Source organism: Mus caroli, unplaced genomic scaffold (assembly GCF_978045245.1).
Source record: "Mus caroli unplaced genomic scaffold, Mus_caroli_1 scaffold_11, whole genome shotgun sequence".
NCBI lineage: Eukaryota > Metazoa > Chordata > Mammalia > Rodentia > Muridae > Mus > Mus caroli.
This window is the reverse complement of record NW_028227266.1, coordinates 41,052,470-41,072,482: the sequence shown is the minus strand read 5'-3', so window position 1 is coordinate 41,072,482 and position 20,013 is coordinate 41,052,470. Positions and strand designations below refer to the sequence as shown.

General features: G+C 47.2%; 1 protein-coding gene across 1 annotated transcript in view; it reads left to right on the top strand.

Moving 5' to 3' along the window:
• Positions 1-20,013, top strand: part of Pou2f3 (POU class 2 homeobox 3) — an 81,305-nt gene that overhangs the window by 16,316 nt on the left and 44,976 nt on the right. The window contains exon 3 of the mRNA XM_021172894.2: positions 13,501-13,535. Within this exon, the coding sequence (XP_021028553.1) occupies positions 13,501-13,535 (35 nt within the window). The remainder of the gene's footprint in view (positions 1-13,500; positions 13,536-20,013) is intronic.

Below are 20,013 nucleotides of genomic sequence, written 5' to 3'. Positions count from 1 at the left end.
AGGAGTCCCACTTCTGAGCCATTTGTTGTGGAAAGGGGCACCGCCGCGGAGGCAAAGAACAGAAAGGGACGAGGAGGTCCAGCGTCTCTCTCAGTCCCTTCCCCAACAGCTTCTGGATTGAGGGCACGGGGACAGACTGAGATCTGAGGTCCATTAAGAACCATGGAATCATCTGACTTCCCCTGTGAGAGGTGTACAGGGCAGAGCAGGGCAGGGCTATGACTGAGATCCTCTAAGGTGGCCAGATGGCCAGACCTCAGCCACCAGCAGTTCAGCGTGCCTTCCTGAGTTCTCTGGGGAACGGTGAGCTCACTAGTGGGGGGTGGGGGATATGGTCATGGGTAAGGGCAGGGAGGGGAGGTCTTTGTGCCAAGTCAGGCGCCTGGGAAACAGCGCTGTGGGCATCTCTCAAAAAGCACCAGTGAAACTTTGAGCTGAGTCAAACAATAATAGGCGCTCATTTGCATCGTATTTTACATACAGGTTCCATGCAGGTCTTTCATCTCCTTCCACTGTAACACCGGAGCGCCCCCCCCCACCCCCCTCTCTCTTGAGTCCATTTGGGGGTTTCCACTGTGTCCCCTAGAATCTAGAACCTCCCCACACCCCATACACACACTCAATCACCTGCCCCATCCTTGGCTGTTCCACAGTGGTTGGCCTTGCCTGGGTGTGCCTGGCCTAGGCTTGCTCTAGAGCAGGTGGCCTGGCAGGTCTGACCCGGCAGGTGACCTCAAGTACTGGATGTCCCTCCTGTCAATGTCAGTTCCAATAAGGCCCCCCAGCAGTGGAGCTTGTCCACTCCCCAACCTTGTTCAAGCTGTGAAGAGAATAGGAAGAGTCAAACCTGGGAGCCCAAAAGGGGTACAGAGAGGAGAGGAAACCAGTGGTTGCTATGACAATGGGGTCCCGCTCATCATTTGCATAGGGTGATGATTTCCATACTGCTGGGTGAATTTCCATATTCCTGCCTCAAAGCCTGTTGGGATGGGGAGAGGGAGAAGATAGAGGTCATTTGAAATTCAAATGAGGCTGATTAAGGTTTTCTTGAGGAGGGAAGCGTGGACAAAAGGGGTTAAGCTGGCTGGCAAATGTTGGCTCAAGGGCTCAAAGTTATCAAAGGGAGGTGTCCGAAATGTTAGCAAACTTCCTGGCTGCCCATCTCCCCAGACCCTGGGGACCTGCCTGTGGAAGATGGGCCTGTCTCTCCCCTCCTGCACCCTCTTAGTGGCCTGATGATAATTTGAGCTCCTGGGTCAGGACCACTGAATTGTAGCTCTAGGTTCTGACCTTCAGGACTGATCCTGTCTGAGTTTTTATTGTTGGGGAAACAGTCTCTGCAGTTTGTTTGCCCAAGGAGATGAGAGGATGGCTGAACTCTGGACTTTGGTCTTTCCCATTACCCCACCTAAGCAGGCAATGCCCCTCTTTGAGGCTGCATTTGTGCCTCAGGTGAATGGTGAAATTGAAGTCTCTCTAGCCATGGTCTGCTCGCTCGCTTGGTGCACACGCCCGTGTTTTCGGAGCTCTTGGCTGATGTGAAAGGCTTGGGAAGGGCTGCTCGCTCCCCCAGCCTACTCTGACCTCACGGTCATTAGTTAAAAGCTTACTACTCATTGCTCATTATTTAAAGGCTTTCTGCTCATTTTTCTCATCTATAAAATGGGGTTAATAGCAGTATCTGCCTCATAGGGCTTCTGTGAGGATCAAAGTTTGTTCGTCAAACACCCAGAACCATGCCTGCCAGTTAATAATGTCACTGGTTAGTATTCATCCCTGGAGGACAAAGTGTCCCTGCACAGTGACCTAATAGTCAACCCCGGTAACTTCAATTAGAAGATTCTGTCTCCTGGTCAGGCTGGTCTGTAGTCCAGGACTCCAGGCCTAGAACCAAGCTCCAGTGAAGGTGAAATAGGCACAGGCGCACGCGCGCGCGCGTGCACGCGCACGCACGCACGCACACACACACACACACACATGCACTCACACACGCACATACACATCGCCACACCTTGGATGACTGTGTTCGCCCCAGCTTGTGTGACTCCATCTCTCAGGAAGCAAGAAAAAGGGAGGGATCTGAGGAAAGAGCCCTCTCCCACCTAGCGCTGAGAGGTAGGAGAGAGTCAGCAAAACTAAATACTATGTAAAATTCTAGAAAATCGAAGGCTGTTCTCCTTTGCCTACTTGAGTTACTTTGGCTGCTCCAAATAAAGTTTCAGTTGGCAGTAAGATGGTGCCATTTGGGCAGCCAGTCACTTGCCTCTCTAGAACTTAGAATCCTTACCTATAAATTGCAAGCCTGGCATTTAGAGTCTGTCTCTCGGAGCTTGCTCAGTATCCAAGGCTCGCCTTGAACTCTTGATCTTTTTACCTTTCCGCCCAGAGTGCTGGGACTGCAGGCATGTGCTGCCCAGCGGGTTTCAAGTTTGACTTCATGAACACACAGAGGACAGATATTACACCTCTACGGCCCCCTCTATGGAATAATAATAATAAATAATAATGATAGAGCTCTTATTTCATAGGGCATATTGTAGTATTTTTCCAGGGTCAGAACACTCTGGAGTGGAGATTTTTGAGGTGAAATCTTACATTGCTGGGGTCCTACTTCCTTGCATCAGTGAACTGAGACCCTGGACCTTTTCTAAGCCCCGGGTGCTCCTTTATCTTGGCCCTTGACCATGTTGCCTAGTTGGGCTCCCTCTGCTAATGATTTTCATGTAAATGTTTCACCAAGAGGAGATGCAGAGGCAGTGCATGGGATTTCTAAAGGCTCAATCCATAGCTCAGATGGAGAAGGGATGGGGATTATATTTCCCAAGGTATCTGAAGACCATGGTGAGGTGGAGTTTATCAAAGACTAACATGAGAAGTTGGACTGGGAGCCAGGAGAAGCCGTGCTTCCTCCCGCAGAGTTGATGCAGAAAAGATGCTTCGTGCCCAGGGCATCGCCTCAGGCTCCTGACTTCTGTGGGAAGGCAACTGTGAATAGACTTCCAGTTTGTCTTTTGAGTTTTGAGATAGGGTCTTACAAAGTCCAGGCTGGCCTTGATCTCTCTGTGTAGTCAAGGCTGGCCTTGAACATCTGGTCCTTCAAAGTGCTAAGATGTTAATTAGGCTCGCATCACAAGGCCTGTCCAGCGGGCTCCAGGCTTGCCCTTCTGAACACTCAACATATGAGATGGTGAATGCACATCAGATAGCTCAATAGGGCCATGTGTCTGTGACTTCTACTCTTCATGTCCTTGGACTAGAGAAATGAGTGTTTTACATTAGGAGTCCGCACACTGAGAGTCTGGAGGGAACTCGAGAGGCCATCTAGTCCTACGGTAGTGGGTAGCTCCTTTTAGAAGTGTGGGCCCTGACCATCAGCGCTGTTGCATGGTACTGAGTTTAGGGAAACAGATAGGATGTTAAAATTCATTAGTGAGGTCTTCCCAGGGCACAGTGTGCATGGCTATGGGCATGTGTAGAATGTTTCTTCATCATCTATGCTCTGACTGGATACTCAGGACCCCTGCACTGGATCCCCTGGACCAGGGATACTCAGCTTGTAGGAAATGAGACCTCCTAACTCCTAAGACAGTGTTCTTCTCAAGTTTATCTCAGGCCCTCCCAGGTCCTTCTTAGCAAGCATCTACAGAAGTTGTCCTTAGATTCCTTCTAGGCTCTTCTTCCTGAAAAAGGCGGCAGGAACGTGACTAGAAACGTGTGTTTTTATTATCTTTATCTTTATCATTATTATTATTATTATTATTATTATTATTTTTTTTTTTTTTTGGTTTTTCGAGGCAGGGTTTCTCTGTGTAGCCTTGGCTGTCCTGGAACTCACTCTGTAGACCAGGCTGGCCTCGAACTCAGAAATCCGCCTGCCTCTGCCTCCTGAGTGCTGGGATTAAAGGCGTGCACCACCATGCCCGGCTATTCTTTTTTTTTTTAACATTGATTAATTTATTTATTATATGTAAGTACACTGTAGCCTTCAGACACTTCAGAAGAGGGTGTCAGATGGTTGTGAGCCACCTTGTGGTTGCTGGGATTTGAACTCAGGACCTTTGGAAGAGCAGTCAGTGCTCTTAACCACTGAGCCATCTCTCCAGCCCTGTTTTTATTATTCTTAATTCTCTCTCTCTCTCTCTCTCTCTCTGTCTACGTGTGTGTGTGTGTGTGTGTGTGTGTGTGTGTGTGTGTGTGTATGCATGTCAGTGCAGGGACCCTCAGAGGCTGAAGGCTGTCAGATCATCGTCCCTGGAAGTGGAGTCACAGGTGGTTGTGAACTACCTGATGTGGTCCTGAGAATTGAACTCTGGTCCTCTAGAGGCTTGAGGAGTGCTCTTAAGTTTTGAGCCATCTCGTTAGCCTCTAGGAACTTTTCGTTTTCATAGCAGAGGGAGATTGAAGGCTAGGATGATTGACATTTGCAGTAAATCCAGTGTAAAGCAGTCTTGAAAATAACCCTAAAGTCCATTCTTCCCAGTTTACTAACAGAATCTTTATCATTATCACCACCACCACCATCATCATTTTGTAGTGTGTGTGTGTGTGTGTGTGTGTGTGTGTGTGTGCCTGTGTGTGTGTGTGTGTGTGTGCCTGTGTGTTTCGGGATAACTTTGCAAGGGCCTACCTTCAGATGTGCAGCTTAAGAAGTACTAGCCAGTTGTCAAATTGTCCCTAAAAGTGTCATCTCAGGAAGTCCTACTGGGTTATCCTGGGAGTAGAGCTGCTGAGAACCATTCAGAAATGGGAGAGGCCCAGTCTCATAGCTGCGTGCCCCGAGTATTGTTTACCAGGTAGAAGTGAAAAATCCTGCTGGAACAGTTCTTGGTTTGGGCTTCCACCTCCCTCCCCCAGAGAATTGTTCCCCAGGCAAAATCACATCCCATCGCTGCCAAAGCCATGCAAAGCAGGAGGCTTACCAGTCTGGGTGTCAGCGTCTTGGTTCAGGGGTGGGAGAGCAGGGCCTTCTTCAGGGCCCAGCTCATGGTGTTGGGGAGGCCTGGCCAGGCATCAGAGCTCACCTGCTGGTCTAGTGTTCATCAGCTGCTAAGAAGACGAGAGCTGAAAGCAGGGACTTCCCTAGGACTCAAACCTCCTGCATTCTGAGCCTTTGGTTTCTTCTCATATGTTGGGTATTATGACCACCCTGGCCTAAGGGGAGTCTACCTAGAATCCTAGGACTCAAGATCCAATATGTCTTTTGCCCTGCTTTGACCAGGCTAGGATGCTATCATCTTGTTCAACTCCAGTGCTTTCGCCTATAGCCTCTGCCCTCTTACTCTGTTGAGAGCTTCTTGGTAGAGATGAGGTCTTGGGTAGGACCAAGGTGATGCTAGAGTTGGGTAGCTAAGCTGCGCCTTGGATGAATGTGTGGACATTCTGTGAATTTGTGCTGTTGACAATGGAACTGTGCTAGCGTGGGAAGCCATACTACATTAGCGTTGGAGACCTAGAGCTTTGGTTTTCTTCCCTTGGGAATCATTTCTCAACATACACCAACACTTTAAAACCCATCAGTCAGTACAGCAGACTTCTGTTGGGAGAATAGACTGTCTCCTGAGCATCCTGAGCGGTCAGTCCACCTATGATCAGCTCGCTGTCAAGCCTAGATTTATTTGGGGACTTCAGAGTTGGAAGAATGCTTCATGGATGCTTGAGACTCAGCTTCTCCATTTGGGAAGTAAAATAGATAATCAACGTCATCTTCCCTAAAGCTGAAAATCTACCTGGGTAATCCCCCGAGATCCTGGCAGGCCCAAGAGCCAAGGTTCCAAGGAGTTTGCCTCGCCCCTTGCTTTCTCTCCAAGGAGACCATCTGGCCCAGGGATTCATAGAGACCCATGAAAGCTAAAAGAAGCTTGCAGAGATCCCAGAAGGTGGCTCTTCCAGCTTAATCTAGATGTCACCCACTCATCACTAAGGTCCCAAGTAGGAGATTCTGAATAAGCTTTAGAAGTGCTCTCTGCCCTGCCTCTCTCTATCCTCCCTCGAGGCAAGCAAGACTTACTTACTGCATCTGCAGAGGCATAGGGAGGACCAGGCAGAAGGGAGAAATGGCCTTGATGTCTTCTAATGAACTTCATCGAATCGTGGTACTTTAGAGATGGAGGGATTTTTTTGAGATCATTTGATAAATCATCTGCATCTGCTTGAGTGGTCCCAGGCCCACAGCAACTGCAGGCTCCCCTGGTGGGCAATTCCAGCAGAACTCCCCTTTACCCCAAGATGAAGCCTGCTTTCCCAGTAGCCCTAGAGCCCCTCTTTGAATGGATCTAGCTAAGCTTGCTTCTTTTCCACACCAGACTTTGGGAAGGGTAGAAAAAGACAGCCAATCTCACCTTTTGCTGTATACAAGTTGCTGCAGCAACTTCCACATTTACCCCTCGTTGATTCCGTTTCAAATTTTACTTTAAAACATTTTAGTCATGAGGCAGAGGCAGGCGGATTTCTGAGTTCGAGGCCAGCCTGGTCTACAGAGTGAGCTCCAGGACAGCCAGGGCTACACAGAGAAACCCTGTTTCAAAAAAAAAAAAAAAAACAAAAAACAAACCAAACAAACAACCAAACAAACAACCAAACAAAATTTTAGTCATGTTGACAAGAAAAAAAAAATAGTTTAAGAATGATCTCATGTCTCTCTGTCTGTCTGTCTGTCTGTCTGTCTCTGGTGAGTGTGTGTGTGTGTGTGTTTGTGTTTGATTGAAGTGGTCTCATGTAGCACAAGCTGGTATCAGAGTTGCTAAGTAGCTGAGGATGGCCTTAAATTCCTGGCCCTCATGTTTTCACCTCTGCAGTGCTGCAACTTCAGGCTTTATCCCATACCTGGGTTGTCTGAATTTTATTATTATTATTATTATTATTATTTTAAAATGTATTTTTACTTTGGTTCCTAAAAACTCATCGTTTCTATATTTTTTTGGGGTTTTTTTGTTGTTGTTGTTTTGAGACAGGGTTTCTTTGTGTAGCCCTGTCTGTCCTGGAATTCACGCTGTAGACCAGGCTGGCCTAGAACTCAGAAATTCACCTGCCTCTGCCTCCCGAGTGCTGGGATTAAAGTTGTGCACCACCACTGCCTTGCTTGTTTTGTTTTGTTTTGCTTTTTAACCATGCAAAGTCCCCAATTGTCCAAAATGGAGATAGTGGTTCATCACGCAGCTCTGAGCAAGGCTTGGTGACACACACCTGTAATACCAGCATTTGGGGCCAGAGGCAGGAGGGTCACCATAGATTTGAGGCCAGGCTGATCCACATACTTTGTACTTCTATACTTGAGATTTGAATCTGTGTTCTAAAGATACTGGTATTAGACCTTCCGATCTGTTGTTATCAGAGATGTCCTGTCTGTAGCAGGGATAGTTTATAAAAGCTCTTTGATTAGAGTCTGACTACAACCCATACCCCAGATGGACACATCAAGAAAAATTTCAGCCAAGAAATCTGGGGCGAGAACACTGGGCCTGTTGCTCAGTGGGAGGGGACCAGCCCAGGACTCTGCCACAGCTGCTTCAGCCACTTGTCTCTGCCTTGTTTGATTTAGTTGTATTTATTTTTGTAAAAACTTTTTTTTTTATTGTGTACCCTTTCAACAACACAAAAAGTAGAGGTTAGTGCAATCAGACCCCTTTCCACCCAATAATCATCCCTCACTCTGAGCTGCCGCCAAATTTCTGCCCCTCCTGTGGCTGGGATATTTTCTTGTAAATTATAGACATCAGAACTCTCAGCTCTGTGTGTGGGTGTGTGCATCTCTAAAACATAAAGACATTTCCCTTTTTAATCACAATTATCATTACTGCATTTACCAAAACTAATGCCCTGGTTTAATTCTCAGGGCAGTTCTGATGGTCAAGTGTCTTAAAGATGCCACTTGGGTTTTTAATTGCCAGGTGTATCGGCCGGCTGTGATTATCTCCGTTCTTAGTTCCAGTTTGACTTTGTCAATTAGTGTTGTTGACAAAAGCCTCTATCAGACTCTGCGTTGTCGCAGCAACTGTAAAAGTGACTGTCCACTATGAATACAAAAGCAGATTTCCTGTTGGATTGTTAAAATAATTTCCTAATGAGAACAAACCCTTGATTAACTAATTTTAAAAATAATTGACTTATTGGTTACGGGGGCGGGGGTGGGGGTTGGGGAAGGGAGACTCACACCCCGCATCAAGTTTCTGGAGTAGATCCCACTTTCCATCTTGTTGAGGCAGTCTCTATTGTTTCTGCCTCTGCACTTCCGGGCTTGCGGGCCCCCAAACTTCCCAGCAATTCTCCTGCCTCCACCTCTCATCCCTCCGGGAATGCTGGGACAGCAGATGCTTGCCACCACACACCCGGCTTCTTATCTTAGGTATAGGGGTTTGAACTCAAGTTGTCAAGCGCTTTTACTCATCACTGAGCCATTCCCAGCCAGAGAGAGAGAGAGAGAGAGAGAGAGAGAGAGAGAGAGAGAGAGAGAGAACATTAAACCATTTCTGTCTGGGAGTTATGTCATTAAACTGTGGAAACACATGCACTGTCTCCCATCTATTTGCTGTGTTTGTTTTGGCTTTCTATTAGAGCCTACCAAAGCTTTTCCTAACACCAATGCCTTCGCCTACTATTTTGCATTGTCTTCCGTTTGAATCACTTCCAGAGTCAACCGATATCTATCCTGTTTACTTGCCTAAGATGTTTATTAAAGTCTAATGGCTGCTTCCGTTTTATCAGACACAGGACTTGTGCGCGTGCGTGCGTGCGTGCGTGCGTGTACGATCATATACTTGCTCAGGTAGCTGCAGGTGTGGTGTCTGGAGAATCTATGTCTGAAGAGGCTAGTTTTAGCACAGACATCCAATACATGCCAGGTTCCGTGTTAGGCAGCCAAGGCCTAGAGATGAAGATTATAATAAATCCGGACTCTGGGAACATGTGTGTCCATGATGAAAACTAAAGCACAAACCATTGCCTCTAAAAACTATGGTAGAGCCAGGCATGGTGTTACACATACCCAAAGTCCTAGCACACAGGAGACTCAGGCAGGAGGATCATGAGTTTAAGGGCAGCCTAGACTACAAAGTAAGACCTTCCTCAAAAAACTAAACAGACAGACTATAAATAAGTAAACAGGGCTGAGGCTGTAGCTCATTGAGCAGGGCTACACTCACGTGGCATGCAGGAAGTCCTGGGTTCCATCCCTAGCACGGTATAAACCAGGCAGGAAGATGAGAAGTTCTAGGTCATCTTCAGCTATATACCAAGTTCAAGGCCACCCTAGGAGACAAGAAGAAAATTAAAATGAACAATTTAGCCTGTGCCATTCAAAACACAAACAGAAGGCCAGGAAATGCAGGAGGACTAATCATTTGTTCTGAGACTGCCTCAATGAGGAAGTGACACTTGATTGGATCCTGCAGGATAATGCTTTCTTCTAGGTAGAGAAGGGTGTCCCAGCCAGCATAGGCAAAGTCTCTAACACAGATGTCACCAGTGGGGACATGGCCTAGTACAGACCAATACTTTCTAAAGGAAAAAGCGTAGTCTCCAACTGTGTCTCACTCAGGCCCTTGTGTCCCTAGGAATCCCTGTTTAACATTAAGAAGCCCGAGGCTTCAGCTGGTCCCTGTTTCGAAGAGGGAGTTGACAGGGCTTGGTGCCTCGACCACAGTTCTTTAAAAGTCTAGAATTTCTTCTAAGTATGCCCTGCTGCGCCCCATACCTGAAAGGGATGGCTATCGTCCTATGAAGATTCTGGTGGTCCGGGCGGTGGTGGCACTTGGGAGGCAGAGGCAGGCAGATTTCTGAGTTTGAGGCCAGCCTGGTCTACAAAGTGAGTTCCAGGACAGCCAGGGCTACACAGAGAAACCCTGTCTCGAAAAAAAGGAAAAAAAAAAAAAAGATTCTGGTGACTGTACTTGGCACATCATCCTCTCTTCTCCCCTCTTCCCTTCCCCTCCCCTCCCCTCCCCTCTCCTCTCCTCTCCTCCCCTCTCCTCTGCATGAAAGGGAGCCAGGAATAACCAACCCTTCACGCCTCCTAATCTGGAGCACTGGGGCAGCAGTGAGCCCCAGCGAGCCAGGTCACAGCCTGAACTTCACAGATGTCACTTCCCAGGCCTTCCTGAAGGCTGGGAGTGGGGAGCAGCCAGATGGAACAAGTCCAGGGAACTCTGGGAGGGATGCTGGGACTTGTGCAGAAGCAACGTGAAGGATGAGGCAGCGTCAGTGTCCAGATCTGGAGGGGTGGGTCCTGATGGCCATCAGGGTGTATCTCACACCTCTGCTAAGCCACAGCATCTTGTTTTAACCTAAACCTCCACATGCTCCCAACACCTTCTCCCAGACCGGAAGCCAGGCAGGAAGCCCTGCATCCCAAGCACGTGCTTCCCTGTGAATCAGAGTAAGAACAGAGACCGAACTGATACTCACACAGAGCAGCTGAGCCCTTACTTAGTACCTACAAGCTTTGCTACATCTACTTCTACCCTGGAGCATCCAGGGCCAGGAGCCTGTCTCAAGGGAGACCATGTCTGGTCCCAAACCTCCAAACTAGCTGTATACTCAGCTCTGGTGATCAGGGGAACTAGACAGAAATCTCAACATAAGGTCTCTTCATCATGATAGTTTAGGCCCAGATTAGTGCCTGGCACCTGCACTGTGTTCAGTAACATTGGTTGGATTGGCCAGTGTGTTCTTTTGCCATATCCTTCTTTATGTGTGTATGTGTGTATGTGTGTAGGCACATGGGCACCAGGCTTTTACCTAATGAGCTACCTCTTAGGTTCTCTTCTGCCAACTCATCATCCGCTTCCTCTTCTTCCTCCTCTTCCTCGTCTATATTTGTTAAATCCTAGGTATATGAATGTAGACCACAAGAGTGCCTAGGGCAGTGCTTCTCCACCTTCCTAACTCGGCAACTCTTTCCTACAGTTTCCCATGTTGTGGTGACCGCCCCCCACCATAAAATTATTTTGTTGCTGTTTCTTCCTAAGTGTCATTTTGCTCCTGTTAGGAAATGTAATGTAAATACCTGTGTTTTACAATGGCCTGAGGCAACCCCTGTGAAAGAATCACTGGACTCCCAAAAGGGGGTCACGATCCACAGGTTGAAAACCTCTGGCCTAGGGGTTAAAGATGGTTGTGAGCTACCTTGTGGTAACTGGGGATAGAACTCTGGCCCTCTACAAAAGCAATAAGTGCTGAGCCATCTCTCTAGCCCTCTCTTTTGCCAAATCTAAACCAAAAAAACTCTTTAGGCGAACTTTAAAGTGTGACTAAAGGATTAAAAAAAAGTAATTTTCCCCTTTAGTCTATATTCACAAGCACAGTGATTAGTGTGTGGCCCTTCTGATTTTAGCTCCCCATGGTCCTAGCTACTCGCAGCTTCTGCTATGGGTTACCTTGTATCTCACCTTACTCCCTCTCCCTGAGCCCTGGGGCTCTTCATTCTCTACTCTGTCCTGATAGCCTGGGTACCCTTAGAGATGGCTGACAAATGTGCAGGAAGGTGCTGCCCCCTAGGCTGAGGGCATTGTAGTTAAGGAGCTGGGGAAGTCATTTATGGTCCAACCGGCCAAGTCTCAGGCATTTTCAAGCCTCTGATTTGTGCTAAGTTCTTAAGAAATTCACAGAAAACAGTGCGTGTCCTCCTGCCATCAGTGGGGAGGATTCTATGTTCCCAAGAGGAGAGGGACCAAGGCTGCACAGGGTAACAGTATTGAGGGGGTGTAGTGACATTGTGGATCTGTCTGAAGGTTCTGTTTGGACAGAACTCAGGATGCCTAAGGGAGAAAACCCAGAAGACAAAAAGCGCAAAAAGCCTGCAGAAAGGAGGCAAAGTTGGAGTTAGATGCTATGCTAAGTTGGACCAAAGTTCTGACTCAACTCACCCATGAATTTAGCCATTCGTTCAATCAGTATATTCAGATTCTATTATATTCCAAGTCTAGTGCCAGGTTATGAGTGAACAGTGCTTTTAATACAGTTTGATTACATTTATTTATTTGTGGGTTGTGTGCAAGTGCCATCCTGGGCACTCTGTGAAGGTCAGGTAATGAGTTACTTTTTAAGATTTATTTTTATTTGTGTGTGTGACTGTGTGTGTATGTGAGTGTACATATGTGTGTGTTTGTGTGTGCTGCTGGCATTGGCCCTAAATGGGTGTCAGATGTTCTGGCGTTGGAGTGATAGGCAGGCTGTGAGCTGCTCAGTGTGGATGTCGGGAGCTTGGGTCTTCCAGAAGAGCAAGCAGCAAGGGCTCTGAACAACCGAGCCATCTTTCCACGCCCTCAGAGGACAGCTGGCAGAAGATGTTTTTCTCCTTCAGTTTATCTAGCAATAAGTATGTGTCTATGTAATAGAATATTATTTGTCAATTAAAATGAAGTTTACTAATATAGGAGAAGTAGGCATAATTCAAAAAGCATACAAAAGCACATTTATGATACTCCCTGGAAAAAGGCTAAGAGTCTGGACCGATGATAAACATCCACAAAGTAAAAACTAGAATGAAAGGCTGTAGAGTGAGCAGGCGATCTTGGTAGAGTGGTTGCATAGCATGCGCAGGCTCTGGGTTCCAGTCACACAGTATAAACCCAGCATGGTGGTGCACGCCTGCAATCCCAGCACATAGGAAGCTGAGGCAGGAGGATCAGGAGTCAGTGCCATCCTTAGCTATATAGCAAGTTTGAGGACAGTCTAGTCTACATGAGGCCCTGCCTCAAAAGAGGGGGAGCCTACAAAATACCCCCAAATATGAATTGTTGGTTATGTCTCTACAGAGCAATGTTCTTGTCATCTTAGGCTTCTTTGCACAGAGCAGCTTTTCTTTTAGGCACATATTTGCTTTTTCAGTGTAATATTTGTCAAGGGAAAAAAAAAGGCTGGGTGTGGTGGCACAGAACTGTCCCAGCACTTAGGAGAAGGAAGGTAGGGAGATCGGGAGTTCAAAGCCATCCCCAGGAAAGAGACCAGCTGGGACTGTACCTGACCACTGTTTTTGTTGTTGTTGTTGTTGAGTTGTTGTTGTATTGGAGACCCTTGAATGCTAGGATTTAAGGCATGTGGCACCACACCCAGCCATACTAAGACAGCAACAATGAAAGGAAACAGGATCAACAAAACAAGAAACACAAGGCTGGCAGCTGGAGGGACAAGACAGATGCCTACATATGAGAGGTTATGGTACCAGAGGGCAGGGCTGGTAGGAAGTCTCAGTTGGCTTTGGGTGGCTCCTTTGGTTTCTCTGACCAGCCCCCTCTTGCTGATCAGTGAAGGACAGAACACCTGGTACGCATAGGCTTTATATGAGAGAACAGGGGCTCTGGCTCTTCCTGTGTTGACCATGGGCAAGTCGGCCTGCCCTCCAAGGTGACTCTTTCCGTGGCTGCTCATGCATCCCCTTATGTTTCCAGAAAATGGGATGAACAATGAGATCCTGGCTATAGGAGAAGTCGGCCTCTCTCCCATCATCCTTTTTCCCTCTGTCCTGATTGCACGGGATTGATACGTATTTATGTTATTTCTTCCTAGGAAATGATCGAAATGGCCTAGATTTCAACAGACAGGTAAGAACTTGGGTTGGAAAACATTTATCCTGTAAGTTCAGGGGGGGGGTGTCCGACAAATATAACACTTGTTGGTGATTCTTCTCCATCATCTAGCTTTCAGGATAAAAGAACCCTGACTGTCCTCCCAGCCACCACCATACTCCAGACCTGGGGTCTCCCTTCTAGAGTACAATGCTCACATTTGTGCACAGTTGGCATAACTATCATAGGGCTTCAGCTCCCCAGCTATTGACTGAGCCTCAGTGGATTTATGATGTGACCTGCTGATGATGGAGAGGAACTCATAGATCCCCAAGGGACAGAGTGGCCCGTTCTTCTCTATAAGAAACTCTTGATCAAAAGCAAGTTGATAGAGAGGCCACGGTAGGAGAAGAAGAATCATTCAGCAGGAGTACTTGTGGCCTGGGGTAGCAGCTCAGGGAGCAGGGTGCTTACCTAGCAGGGAGGAAGCTTCGATTTCCTCCATAGCAACGTGGGGACTGGGCCAGGGTGTTGTGAGCCTGAAATCCCAGCAGTTAGAAGGACAAATGAAGATCAGAAATACAAGGTCATCCTTTGCTACCTAGCAAGCTCAACTCTGTCTCAGAAAAGGAGTGTGTAGCCAGGTTTGAGAAATGGAGGCACTAGCTTAGGGCTTTGGAAGTCACCCAAAGTAGATGAAGTTACACTTGGTTTGGAAGGGCTTTGCCCAGAGCTAGATGGAGTTGGAAGATAGAAGAGAAATCAATGGGAATGGCTAGAAAGAAGGTTAAAATGGCATGTCCCTCTAGGTGACAAGATGGAGGGATCATAGGAGGTGGGCGGTAAGGTAGGCTGTGATGGGGAGAAGGCTGGGCTGCTGACGATGTGAAGTCGGGGAGGGAGAGGTGTCTGCTCCTGCTTCTGCCAGCCTTTAGGTGGTTAAGTTTGGGGTATGGATTCTTGTATCCAAAGAAGGAATCAAAAGTTACTACCAACATTTTCTTAAAAGGCTGTTCATGCTAGAAGCATCCTTCATGGTTAAAAAGAAGAAAATCTAGAGCCCTAAACCAAAATCTCTCAGGCAAGTAATCCAGTTTTGTTCATCAAGGAGCCTGAGGATTTTTGCTAACAAATGAAAAACAACTGCTCTCTGTCTGCCCTGGAGACCAAGGGCCATGGGCCCCATTAAAGAGAGATCTGGGTTAGCTATGAGGAAGGACTACCAATCTATGCAGTATAATAAATTCTGCAATAACTAGAAAGGAAGGCTACAGAATCAGCTTCTTGCACAATGTCCTTAGATGGGAGACTGATTCTTATCAGAGAGAAAATTCCAGCCAGGCAGACATGGGAGGGAGTCCCTCCCCATCTGGTACAGTCAGTGCTGTGGGAGGCAGGAGGCTTACCATGAATTTGAGCCCAGCCTGGGTGAGGGTACAGAGTTAGACCCTTTCTCAACTCCCTCCCCCAACCCTCAAAAAAAAAAAAAGGAGGGGTGGGACATTCAACCAGGCAAATTGAATTGTAGAAAGATAAACATCCAAAGCTTTTGTAACTCTGAAGGTGTACTGAGTGGGTTGAGTCCTTGGGACCCTAAGCCTGGGCCGGCTTCTCACTACCTTCAGGCTCTACTTGGTCATCCAGGAGGTGAACTTACACTAAAAGGTGGCCATGCCAGCTGCCAGGCAATGTGTTTGGCCTCCTGTGGGATGTAGCTTGTGCTAGACAGCCCAGGTGTCCACATGGAGGTCTTGTTGGCCCTTTCCACATCCAGTGGTCTTGCCACTGATGGGCTTCTGGTTTCTCAACACTGACAGGAACAAATGGGACAGACTTTTCTTAGGGACCTGAGGTGGGTCTGCAGCCCAGGCATTGCACACTTCCCTGGGGCTTTGCTCAGAGGCATATTCGCAGCCTCTGGAAGGTTCCTCTTCTCTGAACCTGACCCTCCAAGGACATCAGATCTCAACATCCACAGGCCCAGACCTTCATCCCACCTCAGTTGGATGAAGTGTGTGTGTGTGTGTGTGTGTGTGTGTGTGTGTGTGTGTGTGTACAGATCCCTGCCTGGCAGCCATGTCTATTTCCTCTGTCTTTCACATGAAGGGAAAGCAGCCCACAGCCACTGCCCACCAATGCTGCAGACTCTATCTCATCCATTCCTACCTTAGCCCAGGAGATAATTATGAGTTGCTACTCTGCTAGTGAGGAAACTGCCTTCCAGGCAGTCCCACCACTTTTCAATCAAGGACCTGTGAGATTAAGCAAGTTGACAAAGGTCATACAATTGGTCAACTGGCTGGGGCAGGATTTGAAAACATGCCTCTGACTCTAGAGCTCAATTTTCCCCCATGTCCTTTGTCGAATCCTCCTCTGCATCTCTCCATCTAAACACACCGTCCTTGGGGAGAGGCCTGGGAGCAGAGACTATGACCTCATTATGACTAAATGGGAGGCAGAGGGAGTGGGGAGAAGACAGGAGGAAAGCGTGGTTGTGCTCAGACACAAACAAGGTGGTGTTGGACTTCCCAGAGCAAAAGAGCATGCTACCCTTGGAGCCTCTGTGCCAAGCCCTAAGCTAGCTGCTACAACTTAGGGTTGCAGCCTGGGGCTGGATGGACTTCAGGCTTGATGTTGAATGAACCAGGGTTGTTGGCTCACTCACTGTACATGAAGCATGGCCATGCTGAGCCAGTGATCTTCAGGAGATCTTTAGAAGCAGAGTTGCCTGCCTCTTTGTCCCAGGGCAGGTACAATGGGGTTGAAAGGCATCTGGCTTCTGCCCGATGGAGGCAAGCCCTGGCCTCTAGTGTTGCCTGCCCTTTGCTAGTTGCTGGCCTTTCACATGTTTCTTCCTTCTGGGTCTCAATGTCCTCATGGATGAAATGAAGAAGTTTGGATATGATGGTCTCCAAGACTCTTATAGTCTGTGTGCTAAAGAACTGCCGTTTTTTCTCTCACTATCACCTACTACAGTCTGACTAATGGGTTGGAGTCAGGCTTCCACTTTTTGTTCCTCTGCTTGTTGAGAAAGTGGCTCGGGCTGTCCCCAAGCTCAACATGTAGCCGATGCGCTGATGAGTAGCCGGTGATGACCTTGAACCTTTGATCCTCCTGCCTCTGACTTCCAAGTGGCTACCACAGCTGGCATTATGTGTCTTCTTATAAAAGAAACGGGGTCAAGGAGTCAAGCCATAGAATGCAGGGGAAGTAGGTTCCAGCAGGCCTTTCTAGACTTTTTGATCTTGGGTTATGTATGCAGTGAAAATAATCCTTTGTAATGTTGGGGCAAAGGCAGAAAGACCCATCAAGTCATAGCTGGGACCCTCTGCTGATTCCTTGGATATTAGTTCTTATATGTGAGTCAGAGGGTGTTCCTTGTAAGAAGAGAAATTACAGTCTGAGCTGAGATTTCTGTGAGGAATGAGGGTGCTGAACGCTGTGACACTGCCTGAGAATCTCTCTGTAAAGACAGTCCTGGAAGTGGCTGGTTGAGGAACAGTGGGACTCTGGCTGGCATCAAGTGTTGAGCGTGTCCCAAGCATAGAAGACAGGGTGAAGCCAGACTTTATGCAGAGAGAGGGCTCAGTTTGGCAGGAACTGGAGAAGATCAGAGGATCAGGAGATGAGTTGGCAGAACGTGAAGCCGGAGCTGTGGGTTGGGCCAAATTAGGAAGGTCTCTGAGCAGCTGGCCATGATGCTCAGAGCTTCTCCTGTAGGAAACAGGGGGTCATGTGACATTTCAAATGTAACTGACATCAGTCAAGGGCAGAACACTGACAGGGCGTGGGGGTGAGGAAGGCAAGGCGGATGGAGAACTGCTGTAGGAAATGACAACTGGGATGGTGTAATGAACACAAGTGGGTTAGACAGGGATGGAAATAAAGACGCTGAGTGTGTCATCAGGGCCACTTTCCCTGGGTTCCAATACTGAGTCTGTGATCCATGACTGTGTGACCCTGGGCATGTTCTTCTATCTCCATGTGGCTTGGTTTCATCTGTAAGATTCAGAGAATAAGGATATCTGTTGTTCGCGGTGGTTGTGAAGATCAAAGGTAAACATGAGTGTGCGTTCCTTACATGAGCCCCTGAACACGTAAACCATTTCATTTTCTGCAACGAGTGCATTACTGGATATGAAGAGACCCTGACTGGAGAGAGTCCCTCTTGAGATAGGACCAGGAGTGTTAGGCCAACAGGTTGGTTTCTGGCAGGGGGTCCGAGCTTTGGTGGGATTGCAAAGAATGAGAGCAACATCCAAGATGGGGGGTCTGGATAAAAGAAAAAAGTAGTCCAGCTACTCAAGAGACCAAGTTAGAAGAATGGCACATGTAAGCCTCCCTGGGCTACAGAGAGAGTTCAACACTAGCCTGGACAGCTTAGCAAAGGTCTGTCTCAAGAAAAAAAAAAAAAAAAAAAAAAAAGGAAGAGAGCCAGGGCTGTACCTGAGTGGTAGAGTACTTACCTAGTATGCACAAGGCTTCAAATTCAGTTCATGGCACTGGGAATAAAGGAGGGGAGGAGAGCCACTAAGCCACAATTTGATACCTCTATGAAGCAGAGTTGGAGCTAGGGAATCATTATAACATCCCTCCCTGCTTCATGGCTACAAAGCAATCGGGAATAGAGGAGTCTGGCAGGGCTATATTAGAAATAGGGCTTTTTTTTTTGTTTGTTTGCTTTTTTGAGAGAAAGTTTCTCTGTGGAGCCTTGGCTGTCCTGGAACTCACTTTGTAGACCAGGCTGGCCTTGAACTCAGAAATCCACCTGCCTCTGCCTCCCGAGTGCTGGGATTAAAGGTGTGCACCACCACTCCCGGTTTAGAAATAGGGCTTTGATGAATGGCTGTGACCCTACAATTACATACACGCACACATGCACACGCGTACACACACACACACACACACACACACACACACACACACGCCAGACACAAAGACTTTGATAGAGAAAGAACTAGAGACTTCTGTCTTAGTCAACAGGCAGGGCTGAAAAGAGGATACCCAAAGAAGCCAAGCCTCATACCCTCTCACACTCCTTTCTAAACCAGACACAGCATGACAGGATTCCGAAAAGCTCCCTTAAAACTTAAAATGCCCTGGTGGTTGATGGTGCACACCTTTAATCTCAGCAACAGGCGGATCTCTGAGTTCAAGGCCAGCCTGGTCTAAAGAGTGAGTTCCAGGACAGCCAGGGCTAATAGAGAAATCCTGTCTAGAAATAAATACACTAATTTAAAAAAAGAAAAATTTTAAAATCTTAAAATAAAACTGTTTTAAAAATTTCCAGACATGATGGCTTACCTCTGTAGTCCCAGCACTGGGGAGGCAGAGGCAGGTGGATCTCTGAGTTCAAGGTCAGCCTGGTCTACATGGTAAGTTCCAGAACATCCAGGACAACCTAGTGAGACCTTCTATTTAAAAAAATAAAATAAATTTCTAATTTTACTAAAAAGGAGAAAGCTACGAACTTTACAATTAAAACAATTTGCTGCCTGCAAACAACTCCGTGGGCACACCCCTCAAAGGATTAAGGAGTCGGTAGCGTGCTTATGCCTCTCTGACCCTGATGGGCTCAAATGCGGACAGGATTTGGTTCCATCCATTGGCAGTTCAAAAGCCATGGTTTCCAGAAAGTGTTAAGATCTGGGAAGGCTCAAGCAAACCAAAAATGTCCTCCTCAACGTGGAACTGTATTCCATGAATGTGTGGCATTGTATGCTCCAATGTAATCCAAACTCTCAGGCGATCATCTCAGATTGAGGCAAGTTTGGATGGTGAGCTCAAAGTCAGCTTAGGCTACAAAATAAGATCCTGTTTCAAAAATAAGGTTTTAATTAAAAAGGAAATCGGGGGCTGGTGAGATGGCTCAGTGGGTAAGAGCACCCGACTGCTCTTCCGAAGGTCCAGAGTTCAAATCCCAGCAACCACATGGTGGCTCACAACCATCCGTAACGAGATCTGACTCCCTCTTCTGGAGTGTCTGAAGACAGCTACAGTGTACTTACATATAATAAATAAATAAATCTTTAAAAAAAAAAAAAAGGAAATCGGGCCTGAGAGTGTAGTTCAGTGGCGAAGCATCTGTTTGGCTTGTGTGAAGCCCTGATTGGTTGTATACCACCAATAAAAAGAAAATTAAAATAGAAACACAGAAGGCAGGATATCTGAGTAAGGTACACACTGAGTGCAAAAGGACCAGAAAGGGGGCAGGTGAGATGGCTCAGCCGTTCAGAGCACTGACTGTTCTTCCGAAGGTCCTGAGTTCAAATCCCAGCAACCACATGGTGGCTCCCAACCATCTGTAATGAAATCTGACTTCCTCTTCTGGAGTGTCTGAAGACAGCTACAGTGTACTTACATTAAATAAATAAATAAATAAATAAATCTTAAAAAAAAAAAAAGACAGGGCTAGTCAGAGCAGTCTACTGAATAAACACAAGGACCTGAGTTCGGATCCCAGCACCCATGAAAAACATCTGGGCATGGTCGCTCTCATATGTAACCTAACACA